At 38.5% G+C, this 17,818-nt stretch overlaps 2 protein-coding genes across 3 annotated transcripts in view; one reads left to right on the top strand and one right to left on the bottom strand.

Annotated features, from left to right (window-relative positions):
* Positions 1-2,502, bottom strand: part of SARDH (sarcosine dehydrogenase) — an 89,495-nt gene extending 86,993 nt beyond the window's left edge. Inside the window, exon 1 of one of the 2 annotated variants that reach the window (XM_072431185.1) lies at positions 2,371-2,502. In XM_072431185.1, the coding sequence (XP_072287286.1) occupies positions 2,371-2,373 (3 nt within the window). In that variant the 5' untranslated portion in view covers positions 2,374-2,502. Of the gene's footprint in view, positions 1-1,444; positions 1,475-2,370 lie in introns of those variants that run through there. The other variant, XM_072431184.1, reaches the window with a different exon arrangement.
* Positions 2,503-8,210: 5,708 nt separating this feature from the next.
* REXO4 (REX4 homolog, 3'-5' exonuclease) lies at positions 8,211-17,251 on the top strand. The gene is made up of 9 exons (XM_072431190.1): positions 8,211-8,307; positions 10,132-10,391; positions 12,136-12,437; positions 13,462-13,614; positions 13,920-14,113; positions 14,520-14,608; positions 15,090-15,164; positions 15,368-15,442; positions 15,873-17,251. The coding sequence occupies exons 2-9, from the start codon at positions 10,182-10,184 to the stop codon at positions 15,996-15,998; spliced, it is 1,224 nt and encodes a 407-aa protein (XP_072287291.1). The 5' UTR covers positions 8,211-8,307; positions 10,132-10,181; the 3' UTR covers positions 15,999-17,251.
* Positions 17,252-17,818: the final 567 nt, after the last annotated feature.

Genomic DNA, 17,818 nt, shown 5'->3' with positions numbered 1-17,818 from the left:
ACTGGCGAGACCTTGAAAGTGGTCACTAAGTACTTCTCCTCTTAAAACGTAACTGGATACCCATCCCCAATGTCTCCCGTTCTGGGTGATCCTGGATTCCCCTCGGGGCAGACTGACCCAATATTTCGCCTATGGCGTGCTTTGGGTGTGTATAGTGCATCCCATTTCATGCACAATGGGGATTGGCAACATATTTCGACCCTGCAAACGGAAAGGGACCTTCCCTCATTGTCGCCCTGGCGCCACATACAACTCACCGCGGCCCAATACAATAGCCTGACCGCTTCTCCTGCTTACCAAACCCTGTTATCTGTATACACGCCAGAGCTCCCTTTATTTGTATCCCAGTGGGAAGCTGACTTAAACACTCATTTTACAGAAGCCCAGAGAGATATGTTACCCCATTTCTGTCATAAGGCGTCCATTTGCAACAAATATCAGGAAACCAACTACAAGTTGGCCACTCGCTGGTACAGAACACCGGTGAAGCTTGCCAAGATTTTCCCGGGGTCGGATAGCACTTGGTGGAGATGTGGCGACACACAATGTACGCTACTGCATGTTTTTTGGGAATGTTCAAAATTACAATTATATTGGAGCTCGGTAGCTGATATCATCTCAAAACTTACAGAAGTGGATATTCAGGGCAATCCGGCCCTGGCACTTCTTCATGTTTCGGACATGTCCCGCAAGTGCTATAGTAATTCTCTTTTGAGACACCTTCTCAATGCAGCTAAGGCCTGTATCCCAGCCTTATGGAAAGATACTGCCCCTCTGACGATAGGACATTGGTAGCAAAGGGTTGCTGATATACATCATATGGAGGATATGATATCCACTGATGCTAAGAGAGCGGAAAAATTTGCATAAACCTGGTACCACTGGATCCACTTTATCACTACTGAGGAATATCGCCGTCTGTTACAGTTACCCCCCTGAATATCTGAGTATAATAAGGTGGGTGCCTAATTGAACTTTGCCACTATATCAGAGATGTGATTGATTATATAGCCGGTCAATAACCTCTCCACCCACCCCCTCTTCCTGCCCTTCCTTCCTCTCTTTTTCCTCTTCTTATTCTCATCCTTCTTAAATTGGTTATTTTGTCTTCTCTTTTTTTATTTTTATTTTCTTATAAAAATGTTTTTGAAAACCTTAAGATGTCATGGTTCATACTACTGATACAATACAGCTGGTTTGTTACAATGTTCGTATTTATTTGTGGTTGACCGTTATGCTGCAGACTTGAAGACATGCATTGTTGGAACCTTACATTGCTGTTTTTTGAAATGTACATTGTGACCACTTTATTTTCTTTTCTCTGTATGTACATTGTTATCTTTTATTAAAAATTAAAAAAAAAAAAAAGAAAGAGCAAGCAAAGTATGCACAAAACCATTCTATGGAAAAAGGGAAGGGTTAGAATGAATGAGGAGCAACCTACTTTGCTCTCCTCCATAGGAGTGTGCAGCAGTCCTTCCTGATTGGTCAATCACCAATCCCCTGTACATGTCAGATTTTCACCTGCAAAAAGCATGATCGTTCGTTGCAGGTAACTATTAAGTGATGTTTATACACAGTTTAAGGGTTGACTGTCAATTTTATATACACAGTGCTTTTCTCTGCCACTGTATACCTACTCCCTAATTAGGCGCCATCGGCCAAGCCCCTATAGGTACGTAGATCTTCTTGTAACTATCACACAAATGAGGCAGGGGCCTTCATGCAGAATTGTTTATAGCATACTGTCATGCTTGTGTGGCAATACAAGCTGGTCACTATTTCAAAGCTAAATGATGCATTTTAAAGGAGAGAAATGTATCTTTACCCTTTACCTTTTAAATTTAAAGTAAACAAAAGACAAAATCTATTAAGGGGGTTGGAACCATTCTCAGGTCCTACTGTTGCCTGTGATCCTTGTGGATTCAGGAATAGTCTTGATCACCAATGTCATTACAAATAAAAGGGTTAATCCAAAATTTGGAGTTGTCACCAGAACAGGAAGGGATAGAAGAATCTCCTATTGGGGAAAACACATCCTGTCACCTCTTGTTGTATCTACAGAACAGAGAGTAAAGGGAGGTCTCCCTCACAAGACAAAAAAAACAACCATTTTATTAACTAACCTTCATCTAAATAATTCAAAATTTAGGAATTGCTGTGCTGTTCAAATAATGCAAAAGGCTTAGCGAAAAGCAGATAGAAAAATAGTTTTTGTGTTTGTGGCTCTTGATCTCTAACTTTTTTCTATGTTTCTAAAACCAGATGTCTGCACGAGGCAACCCACAGCTAAGTGGACCTAGCTTGGTGCAGCCACCAGATTAGTAATCTGATCATACACAGGGTGTTCTTAATGCAGGGTTCACATACCATCTCAGAAGTCGACAGTCCCAAACATGCAGAACCTGACAGCCTAACGTGAAAGAAGTCTGGATGTGGCTATGGCTGGTCTACGTTGACTAGGCTAAACATCTTCCAGCATGGGGTTAATGCAGAATTCCCACCCTCTCTGGCCTGCCCTCCTATGACAGCCAATAAGATGTGGCCATGTATATACAGCCAGCCTTGAGCACAAGCTGACAACATGTCAGAGGCCACTGTTTATAAGGAAAAAAAAACTCTTGGAGAACTGCAACATTTTGGTTCCTATATTTGTTTGTTCCCACTGAGAACTGTGTTGTATGGTGTTTGTGAACTGAGGGAGATTATTCCTACTTCAATCCTCCATTTTTGACATGCCTTAAATTTGTGTTTTTTTGTTTTTAATCCATTGCAATGCCAGTTGAGGCTTTGCATCAGTTATAATGCACAATTTTGTGTTTCCTTGTATCAAAATCCTTTTACCCTGTATTCTGAAAATTAAGCATGCCACATTTTCCTTGCTGTGCAGGCCTTAGCCTACCCTGTCATGATATATATATATCACTACCTAGTAAGTCATTGGCCTGTAACAAACATTCAGGATACAACGTACTGGACACATGTTTGTTTCAGGTTGGTGGCTCACTAGCTAGTTAAACCAGGACAAGGATTACAACCCAGGAGGACCTTGACAGATCCCATACTATTCTCACAGATTTCCATTAACCTTTGCCTCATGGCTTCAATCTAGGAAATAAAAGATGTACAACCATAGTAAAATACAGATTATGAAAAAGAAAATAAGACATGAGTTATGATCAGCAGAACAGGAAAATAATAAATATGTACAGCCAACATTTTGCTGTTTTGGTTACAGAGGGGTTAGTTTTGCTGATTTTCCTTTTGAAAACTTTAAAATATAGACTTTTAGCTAACTTGTAGTCTCACTGATAATGGTCCCCATGGCAAATAGAGGGCCAAAGACCACAAGGGACAAAGACCAAAATAAAAATATAGTATAGGGTCAAGCCCCTCTCTACAAAACAAGCAGATTCAAAAAGGTTATTCCCCACTACATTGGGAAAATTGTGTCTGGCACTACAGATTTAGGTGACTTTGTTGAGCTCATTATCACTGACTGAGACATACCTCCCAACTGTTCCTGATTTAGAAGGATTGCACCTCTTTTATAACCAAGTCCTCGGTTTTCTCATCAGTTGTCCCTACTTTTAGGTGGATAAATACACCTCTAAAAAAATCAATTATCTAAAAATTAAAAACTGTTTTTGTGCACTAAATGTGTCATCTAGCCTCTAAATTTTTACATTTGTTGTTTCAGAAAGCTAAAAGAAAGGAAAAGTATTAAAACAAAATCTCAAATAAAAATAGGAAAAAATAATATTTTATTTTAATGGTCTGCAAAATGGAGGCATGGCAGCAGAATGCCACCTGCCTATATGATTTAAGCTAAAAATAAATGTATTTCCCTAGCTCCAAACATTTGGGAGGTATGCTGGGATACTGCAGCAAATATAATGCAGGAGACAACATTGACTAACAAAAACAAGTTTTTTTTTTTTTTTAACATGATGTCTAAAAGTGACTAAAAAAGTTGATGCTTGTTGATTGATTGTTTGATTCAATACAATACAAGGCAAAAAAATGCACACATGGCTGCAATCTGCAAAACTGCTACAATGTAGATTTTATCTGTTGCACACACTAGGCAACATAAAGCTAAAGGACCGATTTGCTGGATTTCATTTCATGAGCGAGAACACTTCTGTACTTGTTTTGTTTTGCAAGGATGATAAATATCCTATCATGTATGACCACTAATGTCATACATTCTGCTTTGCTGGATACATTCTACAGCAAGCCGATACATTTTTAAACAGTGCTAACAGTCCTTTGCAGAGGATTGTATAGCCTTTAGATATAGTAAACAGGTGTGGTAAACGTTTTTTTTAAAAAACGAAATTTGAGTATGAACAAGTATGTGAGTAGCATAAGGCAAAAATGGTATTTTGAAAAATAAAACCCTACAATTAGGTGTTATGTTTAACGGTCATGTAACACTACGTAAGTAGTGCAGCTTTTTGGTTTTTAAAAATGAACATGCCCACCCTATCAGCTTCTAAAGAAAAAAAGGTAATAAATAATCTCACCTTCACCCCATGTAAAGCTGAGGTACTCACAGCTGGCAGTGAATAATTTACCTAATTAGTGTGCCTTCCTTTCATCCCAAAACAGTGCATGCACCACAGCAATATTTATTTTACTGCTGGGGAAACTGAAAAAGAAAGAGGAATCCATGTGAGGACCGTTACACAGATGTCTAAGGAAGCAATAAAGAGGACCTGTATGAAGTAGAATGTTTTCAAATAGATCAATCCCTGCTCCCATAATGCAACAGGCGTTTGGGCCGTAAAAGCTGTGCTTTTATTGGGCAGACACAGTTTGGTTTAGGGTGTAGGGTTCACACAAAGGTAACAAACAAAACACTGTCGCCATCCAGTGGGTATATAACAGAATACAATGCCTTTGTATCTGTATTCACAGGTAAACAAACAAAAAAAAGACAAAATGTAAAACTGACAGTAAATACTATATGTATTATTTCTCTTACTAAAATTACAGACCTACCTAAACTATGCCATGTATACAATCAGGCTGTAATATTACATAGTTGCTGGTAGGTGTAAAGGAGGTTTTACATCCATACATTTCCATGTACAATCGATTAGCTTAAAGTAAAAACAAGCACCAAATAAATGAAAAGGATGAGGCTTTGAGCTACAACAGACTAAACACTAATTACACATATTAGTCTTCTTAACAAAATTATATTTTTTAGATAAATATGTTATTAATACATTATTATTACACAGTCACTAGCTGCCCCTCAAAGGGATCACAATCTAATGTCCCTACCATAGTCATATGTCATTACTACAGTCTAAAGTCAATTTAGGGGGGAAACAAATTAACCTAACTGCATGTTTTTGGGATGTGGGAGGAAACTAGAGCACTTGGAGGAAACCCACGTAGACATATTTTCTTTTAATTCCTGATGGAACAACAACCTTGTAACATGATGATCTGTTACTGAAATGAAGAACCATTTTCATATAAAATCCACCTCTACATCATTTATTTGGAATCCGTGCTTGCAATTTACTACTCACAGATGATGGGGGGGGGGGGGGGGGGGGGGGGGGTTGGCTTGCTTATGTGATACCATGTTCTTCAACATCAAAAGTTGTGGGTCGGTGGAGTGTAGAAAGGTTATCAACCAAGCCAGGTTGCCAGGTTTTATTAGCACTTTGTGTCTCTGGGAGATTTGCTATTTATTTTTGTCCTGGTGGAAGTGAAACAGAAAGTAATTGAATAGATGAACCTTTACAGATATCAGAAAACAGGAGATGGGAGCAAATCTTACAAAGCAGACACCAGTTCCAGTGGCAATTGTGTAAAGGACATGTTTCTTTTATTTCCTTTTTCCTGTGATCCTGGAACAGTTGACATGTTTGACATGTTTTATTTATTAGCTGTTAGGTTCACTTTATTGAGCAGCCTAATTACACAGACCTCTGTCCATTCAAACAAAAGGCCACCTACAGCCAGCAGGAGGGTCCACAATCCCCCTGTTCTCATTGTGTGTACCTTCTCAGTACAACCTTTCTTTCAGCTAACATAGAAATTCTCCCACTTCTCCAATCATTTTGATCACCATTGTCCAGTAATAGTGTTGGTCAGTTTTGCCAGGGAACGATCCTACATGATACGTTGAGGGTACTTTCAGCAAAGTAGCAAGGACAAGTTTACTACTGACAAGTGTGACACAATCCTAGGAGCTTCTGGCCCCTTCCCCCAATAAGTCATGGCCACTTACTGTTGAAAATAGTTGCTAATAAACAGTTGTAAAGAGTTCAGAGGTGTACGCAATCAAAGATCTTGTGACAATGCTGGTATTTTGTCTGTGTGGACTGGTTCTGAGCTTGTGTGAGGATTCATTTTCAGTAAAATGACTGTACAGCCTGTCTCCCTTCATCCAGCAAGAGCCAACGATTTCAGCAGGGAAAACCTATTAGTCATGGCGATGTATGGTGAAAGTGTGATAAGAGGGCTCAGCTCCATTCCCCAGGGAAAATGTAATTACTTTCTCTTCTTGATATGCATACATTAAAAATCTGAAAGCTGTAATCCTCTACTGTCCATGGAGACCTGAAGCAGGCACATCATGTGTTAATGAAGTCTTCCCATGTAACCACTGATCAAGAAATGCTGACTGCCTGGCTGACATGCTGATCATCTGACTTGAATATATCCTATGTCACTGACAACAATATCAGATCTGACTTTACTCACAGGTTCTTGATCAGTGACTGAATCAGCATGAGGATCAGCATGACAATGAGGTAACTGACATTTCAAGAAGTGGTCAACAATGACAGCATAGATAAGGGTTTCTTGCAGGACTCTGTTGTAAAAAGCAAAACTTCATGGCACTGGGAGTTGTGTATTCCTAGCAGTCCTGTAGGAACATCTTTTATGTAATTAACTGCTGCATGTCCAATAACCAAATACTGCTAAGTGTCACCCAAGAGCCCTGTTTAGCCTAAAGTGGCTGATGGCACAGAATGATAGATGGCAAAGCAATATTATAAAAAATGTCAAATTCTTTGGGTGGGATGCAAAGTACAGACATAACCGAAGCATCTTCACATACTATAAAAGTCTTAATTTCCAGTCTAAAATTCTTCATATAAAAGAATTTCAGACACAATGGTTTACCCAGTTCCATCTTTTTTTATGATTTTACATGTTCTCTCTAGTGGTTACCCATAATTTTCTAATATTCTAGTTTAATGACTGCGGGGATAAACTCAGCCAGCTCTATAGAGAGGGCACTTATTTTAATCAGGTCAGATCCGATCTGTTGATTTGTATAAGTGAGAGGGGCACTAAAGCAAAGGAAACAAGAGCCACAACGCTTGCATGGAGACTATGAGTAGGGAGATGGGAAAGACGGCCTGGCTGCCATGTTCCCAGGTGGAAAGGTAACAATCTTGGTTTGAAGTGCAGTCTGGCCAAATGGTGTAACCCCAAACATAGTGTCACAAGTCTCCGTCATCTGGGGTGACCTGTGTCTTGTACAATCAGTCCAACATCTGCAGGGGGACCCAGCTATTTAGCAGCACTTGTCTCCATGACACCCAAAGGGATGGTTTGCTAAATTCTTTTTTTTTTATTTTTAAAAAATGAATATGTATTTATTTAATTTTTTTGCTTTATTATTTAAATTAAAATAAAATAGGAGCCAACTAACATCCAAAGCTGAAGGTTCCAGAATCATTATCTTCATTCTGACTTAATTTCTTGGGGAATGCCTGGTTCAGGGAAGGTCAGGAGAATGTGTCAGCGACTTGCCAGGATTCAGATTTATAAAAAGTAACCACAAACAATTCATTGTAATCAGGCTGCCCAGGCTTTATAAATGGGCAACTGAAGAAGAAAATTCTGCTGCAGTACACCCTCTGGCATTACCATAAGGGGGGAAGATGACAATCCTGCTGCAAAGAAATTTTAAAACAAATCAGTTTGCAGTTTTCATATTTCTGTTGTGACAGCTTTATGAATTGCAAAAGGTAAATAGGCTGCTGGGGGTATCTTAACCTGATGGAACCAACCTGTAATACACATTGCAGCTCACAGGAGAGAAGCCTGCTCTTACCACTGAGCTCCAGTAGGGGTTTGCAGATTTTGCAAAACCACTGGTACCTGTGTCCTCCAGCGGGGGGGATGGGTGCCTGCATACTGACGTCAAGTAGGAACAGAAGTGCTGTAGCTAGTTTTGTGCACGGAAGGAATTAGCTGCCTGTTTCCGGTTCTCTTGTCACATGTGTTGTTGAGCGGAGCTGTGCTGTGAATAGCCGCACGTAGGTGAGCTGTCTCCACGCCTCGCGGGGCTCCTCTACATACTATTGTTGACTCGTACACATCCAGTTTAAATTATATGCTTCTATTTTATCTAATGAAATGGAGTCATATAACAGTGTACTTAATTTAGATCTGACTTAAATTATGGGTAATCCATCAATGATATGTCGTTTTTTTCTTTCAGTAATATGCGTTTCTTTACATGTTCAGGAGATTAAATGAAATATGTGGCTAGCTTGCATATCCCTTTCAATGGCTATGGCTGCATTTTAAGGGTCCTGCTCAGTTCAAACTTTTTCGATAGAGTACATCAAGTATGGCCGTCCTGGTTATCAGAGTTTTATTCCAATACGGTGCTGCAAGGCAGGGTTCTGCCTTGTGCAGTCTAACAACACCTAGGTGAATAAAGAGGAAGTAAACTCAAAACTCACCCCAAAAAATAAAAATAGTCTTACCTTCAATCCCACTAAGCAATCGATAGGTCGGGAGGTCTCCATCAGTGGGTCCCGCATTGTCCCTGTATCCGTCTTTGAGCCGGGGTGCCGCAATTTTCTTCCTACGTCACCTGACACAGGCGCAAGATCGGGTGACGTAGAAGGGGAAAAAACTTGCCTGAGATCGGCAATTTTTTCCCCTTTTGACGAAAGGGCTCCTTCAAAGGAGGGCCCAAGGGCCTCCTGGACTGAGTGACGTGGGTATCCCGGGAGGCTTTGCGCTCCTAATTATTCTTGATTGCCTAGGCAATTGAAAATTAAGGAGCCGGTGTTGCACCCTTTTTTTTTTTTTAATTAAAAAAGAACAAACAGAATTTTTACCTTACATAAAAGGGTTGTCTACCCTTTTATGTAAAGTGAAAATTCTGACTTGAGGTACGCTTTAAGGGTCCTATTTTATTCTAATAGGGTAGATAAGGTATGAGAGTCCGGGTCATTACAGCCTACTTTTGGTAGGGTACATTAGACGTGGGGATCCTGCTTAGTAGAACTTTATTCTGATATGGAGATCATAGCACCAGGTCCTGCTAATTACAGTTTACTTGATATTCAGCATGGAAAATATGGGGGTCCTACTTGATACAACTTACTTTTCTTAGGTAACATCAGATATGATGTCTTGGACTATTACAGCCTAAATCTGATAGGAAGCTGGTTTGCTATAGGATTTAGATTCCTGCTCATTACAGCTTACATTTAACAGAGAAGTATGAGGGTCCTGCCTATTACAGCTTACATTCTAATATGAAACAAGAGGTAAGAGCGTTCTGTACTTTACAGCTTACATGTATAAAGGAACCTAAAGTATTAGGTTCCTGTTTTTTACAGTCTAATGAGACACATATTTCACTTTATTTCTGATGGGGAACACCAGGTATGAAGGTACTGCCCATGAAAACTTCATTCCAATAGGTAATAAAAGGTTTTGTGGTTTTTCTTACATCTCACAGGTGGCAGGAGCTATGGGGTTCCGTTCATTACAGCTTACAAATAACTAGGAAAAGTGGGCATGAGATTTCTGTTTGTCACGGCCTACAGGCTAATTGTAAACTGCAGATAAGATGGTTCTGCCTAAATAAATCTTACAGTATAATAAGGAACTGGAGGTTTGAGGTTCTTGCTCATTACAGTTAACATCTGCCAGGGATGAATAGGTATAGGTTGCTGTCTATAATCTTTCATCGGTCATGGAAAGAAATGTAAAAGGACATTGCATATTAAAGTTATTAGGGTCTAGCACATTACAGCTTACAGTCTAATAAAGAACACAATGTATGAATACATCCTATAAGGAAAACTGACATGAATAATATTATGTGTTTACCACTTACAGGTCTACATTGTACCTTCAGACATTAGTCTGTCACCAATGACTGGGCAGAGATGGGTAAAATTGTAGTGAAGAAGAACAAACAATTTTCTGGCGTGCAGGAGAAGAAGAAACTTCAACATACCAAGAAACAGAAGAAAAAAAAAATTTGGATAAAACATCTAAAAAATGCCACCAAGCAGGCTGAAATCAAAACAATTTCTCCGTTACTTCCACCAAAGAAGCCAGATGAGTTTTCTTCTAACTGGAAAGCACTGCAGGCAGTGAGTATGACTGATATCCACAGAGAAGATCATTTTAAGTTTAAATGAGGCTGATGTGGAAAATTAGATTTTACGATGCTTATACACACATTGGACTTCCCATCCCTGGTTGTCATTTTTGATGTAGGCCTTGCTGTAATGTCTCAGTGAATCAGAATCTTTCCTGTCCCAGAGAAAGAGAATTGGTATATGTTGCTTGCAGGTATTTCTGTATAATATATTGCACTGTCTACCAGCAGGCACAACTGTGACAAAGTAGTTCATCACATTGAACTGGTCTTGTTCTGTAATAATAAAGGCATTTACAATTTATTTCAAGTCCACTTGACTGTTAAAGAATAGATAGTAGCAGCTATTACTAGGAAAACTGAGAACCTTCACAGATATATTGGCGTTTGTTTGGACTCTCTAGGATTTACTTTTTTGTTGTCGGGACAAAACTCATTCAAAGACACATTGAAACAAAATATAGCACTTCTTATGCAAGCCAGTTTTCAATTTTCAGCTGTTTAAAGACAGAAATCAAAGTGCCTCCACCATGTGAATTAAAAAGCTTTCAAGGTCTTTGCAGGGATACATAAGTAATTATAGGGTTGTTTTTAACCCAAGAGCCTCCTGGGATGTGTGACGTAGGTTCTGTGCTCCTATTCGATCAAGAATGAAAGGGCCAGTGCTGCACTTAAACACAACAAACAAAATTTGTACTTTAACCCCCCAGTGGTAATCCCGAGTGTGACTCGGGGTGGCTTTTACTTGCAAAAAGCGGTAATCCCGAGTCACACTCAGTGTAGCTTTAAGAGCCTCCCTTTACCCTTGCCCCGCGCTCCAGCGGCAATTCGATGGTCCTGGTGTGACGCCCGGGCACCGGTCCGTCGGGGGGTGTGGCCGGGCGGGAAATTTAAAAGCAGATTACGGAGTAATCTTCCCATTGAAGTGAGTGGTGATGTCATCTTCCCGGTGATGTGAGTGGTGATGTATTTGGGGGGTGTCTGGGATGGAAATTTAAAAGCATATTACAATGTAATCTGCTTTTAAATGGTATTTCCAGTACAAAAACACCACGCAACATGAAATAAAAATAAAAGTACATTTTTAATTTTATATTTTACTTTACTTTACTTTTATTTTATTTTACCGAGTAATCTGCTTTTAAATACCACCCGGGTCCCGGCCACGCTGCTGCCCGCATCTCCAGAGAGATGCAAAGCACAATGCAGGACTTCTGCATTGTTGTAATCTGCTTTTAAATGTTTTTTACAGTACAAAAACACCACGCAACATGAAATAAAAATAAAAGTACATTTTTAATTTTATATTTTATTTTTAGATTACATTGTTGTCTATTATTTCATTATTTTTTAAAATTATTATTTATAATTATGTATATTATAATTTATGATTATATTAAATAAATATAATTATACCCGGGAGTTAATCCTAAGAATTACAGGCCCACAATATAAACAAAAATTTCTATGCAAAAAAAATAGCATCACTTTTTGCATCAAAAAACTGACAGAATTAGAACGATAGGGGGGTTAAATAAATGTAAAGTAAAAATTCTGAATTTAGGTACGCTTTAAGTTGTGAAGGCTCTTAGTTGGTCCAGGACCTGGCCACTATGTCGTTTTGTTCTGCGTTGTTAGATTCACTTTACTAGTGTGTGTGTGTGTGTGTGTGTGCTTTCTAGCTTTTTTTCCCACAATAGTTAATACATTGTATAATTTCTTATTTACTGTTGTAGTTACTGATGTCCAAGAAGGACAGCTCTGTTACTGAATCAATACCGATAAAACATTTAAAGGCGGAGAAACAATTGCCAAAGTTAGGAAAGCAGAAGGCTGACCCTCTAAGTAAACAAACAGCATCCAGCATTCCCACAAACAGAGTCAGTACAACCACTGCCAAAAAAACAAAGAGAGCCACAGAGGATGAAGTGACTACAAATAAGGGCAAGCAAAAGATGTTACAAGCAGAAGGGGGAGAAAAAACTTCTAAACATTACAAGAGGAAATTGACCGAAACAAAGTTGTCAGAGACACCAAAGTATGTATTTTCACTCAATGTCGCCATTAAACCAAAAATGAAATTTCTATGCAATAAATGTTATAAATTGTGTATAATGAAGCTGTGATAGCTGGTTTTGTACTTCACATCAACTAAGAGGCAGATAAATAGGGAACACCAGGGAAGCTTACAACACCCCATTTACACTCATTTACATGACATATTCTGTATTTATGTACAGACATTCATAAAAGATTCACCCCAGTCTCTGCATCAGAAGCGCTAACACTTTATGATCCTGAGCACAGTTACATAGTATATTTTTTCATCACTTTTTTAATCACTTTTTTTTTATAAAACTGTAGCACCGACATATTTCACAGTACTGTACAGAAAACAATGAGTCTCTGTACTTGAAAAGCCTACATTAAAATGTCTCTTTGCATGTACACACTGTTGTTAATATGCATTTTATTAGCTCCTACACATTCCACAGTGGTGTACAAAGAACACTGAGACATTTACATTATTCTCTGCATCACAGGATCCTAGGCTGTGTACACATGCTTGATTATTGACATTGAAAACAATCTTTCAGGATAGTTTCCAGCGACAAACACATGAAAGATGAACAAATAAGGGTTGTACATACAGCAACATTTTGTTTTTTGAAGAGGGGGAGAACGCGTGAGTGGCATCCCACTGCGCTCTCCTCCCTTCACTTCCGTTTCAGTTGTTCATCTTCTGTTGTTTATGTATGCACTGGGACAGATCCATGAACGACGACAGAAATCCTTTGTACACGTCTGATTCTTGTCCAAAACAAGCCCGACAGCTTGTATCGGCTGAGAATCATCTGACGTGTGTACATAGCCTTACACTTTATAATATCCCCACCATAGTTCCATACACCAGGTTCAGTTTGGGTGGATAATAATCCGCTACGCAAACAAGTATGCTACTCATGTCATTGTAGGCCGTATCCTTACTGGAGATCCAATTGAGCACCCTGACTCTTCAATAATGATAACTGCTAATCTTCCCTGCTGCTCTTTGTTTATAGGCTTGACCTTTGGTTTGATGATGTGGATCCAGATGATATAGAGGCAGCACTGGGACCAGAAGCTGGGCAGATCGCCCGTAAGATGCAAGGCTTGCCGGAGAAGAAGTCAGATGCAGTAGACACAGTCCTGGTGAAAGATCGAGCATTTGAGGGGTAATTTACAACATTTAAATAAACCTGAACTGATCTTTACATGGGCTAACAACAACATGGGCTTACCTCCTAAAATTGCTAGTTTTAGTATGCTGGTAGGTATTGGTAGAACCCACAGCAGCAAGCATTTTTGGAGTGAGAGGCCAGCAAAGGCAACCTTTTCCAAAGTCAACCTTTTTCCCTAAGTCCCAAACCCTTGCCACCTTCATAGCTGAAATCCCTGACTCTATTCAGAACATTCTAGATTAGGTTTGTTTCCAAGGTGGAGCAGATGGCTCAGTTTTGTAATTGTATTTGTCTTATAGGCTAACAAAGACAGTTGCCATGGACTGTGAGATGGTGGGTGTAGGCACAGATGGTGAAGAAAGTATAGTTGCCCGGGTGTCCATCGTCAATCAGTTTGGCAAATGCATTTACGACAAATACATCAAACCCACTGAACGAGTTACAGACTACAGGACTGAGGTCAGCGGCATCCGACCAGGAGATATTAGGAATGGTAAGATCTAGCTGCATTTATCAATGATGTGCAGCCTTAGGGTAAAGGAGGGTCCAAAGTCACAATAATCATTTTTTCAGGTTATTGTACAGAAAGTAAGTTGTGTTGGGAAATAAAATCCCCCAATGTATCAAAACTATGTTATTTATTTATAAAATTAAAACAATATATAAATAATAATTCCATGGAACCTTTTGTTTTTATAGGTGTTTATTTATGCAGTGCAAAGAGCAGTTGGCTTTCAGCAGTTCATTGAATGTCAGCCAGGCAAATGTGCTTGGTGGCTTTGTATTCCTGCACTCAGCACATCACCTTCTCTAATTGAGGAAACACAAGGCATTATTTTCACCATTTGTTGTTTCTACTAAGCATGGGTACAAACACGCTGATTTTCTTTTTGTTTCAGGTGAAGATTTTAAGGTTGTTCAGAAAGAAGTGGCTGAAATCCTTAAAGGACGTATTTTGGTTGGGCATGCTGTTCATAATGACTTAAAGGTATGTATCTGTTCTGTAAAGTTACCGTGAATATTGAATCAAAGTCAACACATAAAATAGACTCACTGTTGTCATATATAGTGTGTGTAAACGCTATATTAGACCTTGACACACATCTGCTATATAAAGAAAAGTCTCAACTATAAAGTGTGAATGCTTGCCTGTCTGGAAACAAATGGGTTTAGGTCAGACCTCATGTAGGATACTCTAAAGGAGAATGTACACATTGAAATCTGGTGGTCTGCCTACATCTATATGGAACATGTGTATGGAACATTGTATTCTGAGGCCTGGTGCCAAAATTATGCTTGTTTTTCTTAGATAGCACTTTGAAGATTGCATTTTTAAACAGCCTCAACATGTTGTTGCTTCAAGAAGCAGCAACTTCAATCACAGAGCCATACCATTACACATTACTTGCTTACATCATCTGTAGGACAGTTCTTTAATCTCATAATTGCACTTCCTGTTTCTTTTTTAGATTCTCTTTTTGGATCACCCCAAAAAGGCCATAAGAGACACCCAAAAGTACAAACCCTTCAGAAGAGAAGTGAAGGTATGTCCTTTGTATTGACTTGTTTGTGTATGATAACAAATCTAGTTTTAGCAAGCAAATGAGTGTTGAAAACTAAAGCTGCAGCAGCCATTAAAGTGATCTCACTATTTCTAGCTGCATTCTTTTGAATAGTTGTAATCTCCATAATATAAAGTGGACCCTTCCAAATAAAAAATATTGTTATTTTGCTTTTTTTCCTCCAGAGCGGGCGTCCATCTTTAAAACTTCTGTGTGACAAGATCCTCAATGTCAAAGTACAGACAGGTGAACATTCCTCGGTAAGTCCATACCCAACAGCCAGGCCACACAGCCCACTTTCTGTAACTCGAGGGTGAGACCATGTGCAAAAAAAAAAAAAAAAGAACTGTTTGGTAGACATCTTTGGCACTTAAGTTGGAGAGAGCACAATTTTATTCTGTCAAGGTTTCTTTTTTGTTGTGATTCACATCATTTGATGATAGTTTTGTTGTAGAGGGTGGTTAAGAGTGATCTACCCTGGGTGACAAACATGCTAAGTATGATACATAAATATTTTATTAAAGCTTTCTACAAGTTATCAATAACACCAATGTACTGTGACATAGCTATAAATTATTTTAACAGGGTTTCTTCAAATCAGTAAATTATTTCAAGGATTTCCCAGGAGTAAAAAGGAAAAGCTGATATAAATGCTGATTATTGAATGCAGACTTATTTCTTCTACTTTAGGTCCAAGATGCGCAGGCTGCCATGAGGTTATACACCATGGAAAAAAAGAACTGGGAAGTTAGCATTAAAGAGAAATACAACAAAGCTAAAGCCGAACCACAGAAAAAGGAGTCATTCCTTAAATAGTACTAGTTGGAAATTTGATTTATGTTCACCCATGTGGACGAGCTGCTAGACTGTCATCAGCTTTCTTTTCTGGACATAATGCCATTTGGTTTTAGCGTTCACAACAAATATCACTGTGACAGGGTGATGAGACAGAGGGAAAAACCTTACTTTTCACCTCTTTGTTCAATCTAATACAAAAGTTTTTTACAACACAGGAAGCTCCTAAATTAGCTTATTTTTACCTAACACAGTCTGTATGTGCAGTCATGGCTACCAGGCATACACAGTATGGGACTGTGAAAAGGTGACCTTGAATTTTGCTTATGGACAACAACTTTATACAATTTCATATTTGTTCTGTTTCCAATTTCACTTTGATTCTTGTATTTCTCACTGTACATTACAGTAGGACCCCAGATTTATATTCTTTATTGTTTTATTTATTGAAAGGCTAGTCCACCCATATGATATTTTTAAAGTGGAGCAGTTCTTAATGCCTTTATAGAAGACCATGGAAATGTTAATTGATGTTCTGCTTTATATAATTATCTAGCATTCCATGAAGATTTATGTTCAGTTTTGGGCAGATTCTAGTAAACTTGAACCTTCCTGCTTCTTATAATGATTGAGGCCTAGTTGTCAGACCTCCTCAGTTCGCTATTTTGCTACATACAAAAATATTACATAGATCATTTTAGGCAAAATTTTCAAGCAGTGAAGCTATAAAAATATTTTTGTGTTTAGTGAGTTTGGAAGAAAATATACAGCAAACTATTACCTATAGTCAGACAAAAACAATCATAAATAATCCGCTTGTTCAGTCTTAATTTATTTTTTAAATTTTTGGTGGATGGCGGTGGTGATGGAGTTACCTACTCTGACTGTTAGATTATGTAGGTGCTCAGGCTGCAAAACCTTCCATTAGGAGTTCTCTGAAATCATTTTTGAAAGTGGAAAGAGATGGGAACTTGGAACCTCCACAGAGATGTAACCAGTGGTGAGTGATTTAGCTTGCCACCATCTGCATGTGAAAAAAAAATAGGTCCACTGTCTGGTAAAACATTTTGCAGCAGGGTATATTTAAAGACATGTCATGTTTGATTTTGATAACAATAATAACAATCCTTCCAGTATGTTAGCACAATGCTATGCAATGTTTTATAACTGTAGGTGGATTTTGTGCCTGTACAGATGCAGATTTGCTTTTTCTATGAATTGTATTATGTGAAAGACAAATACTGTATAAACTGGTGAGGTTTGTTTTGTCTGTCTCTGGGTTTGTCTTCCTTTTATAAAAGAACAAGAAAGAAATTGTCATGGGGACATGAAGACACAAATAGTAATATTCTAACAAGTTTTAACCCCATTTCACCTAAAGCCTAATCTGTAAGAAATTACTTTTTGCACTCTTTGTGCTAAACCTGCCCAAAAGCGCACACAGACAACAAACAAAAAGCTGATCGTAAACTCAGAAAATGATCAATACATACGGCCAAGCTTTGTCCCCAAACTGGCATTGTCTACCAGTGAAGATAATTAATCATTTCAGTTGTCCTAAGGCAGATTCTCTAGTGTATGTAAAATAAAACTACCAATAACTGAAGACTTTATCAATCTACAGGTGTATTGGGAATAGAATTTTAAAAGATAAACTATGGATATATCACTGGGGAAAGTACTACCATACAACTTACTGGTATTCACATATTGGAAAGATCATTTTGCATTTTTATGACTTACATATTGGGCATTTTGTGTGTTTCTGATGAACAGCATTATAGTGGATTTGCTTTTTGTTATATTTTCATTTTTTTAGTGCCTTAATAGTAGACAGGCAC

Source organism: Pyxicephalus adspersus, chromosome Z, assembly GCF_032062135.1.
Source record: "Pyxicephalus adspersus chromosome Z, UCB_Pads_2.0, whole genome shotgun sequence".
NCBI lineage: Eukaryota > Metazoa > Chordata > Amphibia > Anura > Pyxicephalidae > Pyxicephalus > Pyxicephalus adspersus.
Note: the sequence above shows the minus strand (reverse complement) of the source record. Positions and strands in the feature narration are given on the sequence as shown.

Bases quoted from the DNA above. Each gene is read 5' to 3' on its own strand.
- REXO4 (XM_072431190.1), top strand. From the start codon at position 10,182: ATGGGTAAAATTGTAGTGAAGAAGAACAAACAATTTTCTGGCGTGCAG. The intron at 10,392-12,135 runs GTGAGTATGACT...TTACTGTTGTAG, and splicing joins ACTGGAAAGCACTGCAGGCA to TTACTGATGTCCAAGAAGGA. The intron at 14,114-14,519 runs GTAAGATCTAGC...TTTTTGTTTCAG, and splicing joins ACCAGGAGATATTAGGAATG to GTGAAGATTTTAAGGTTGTT.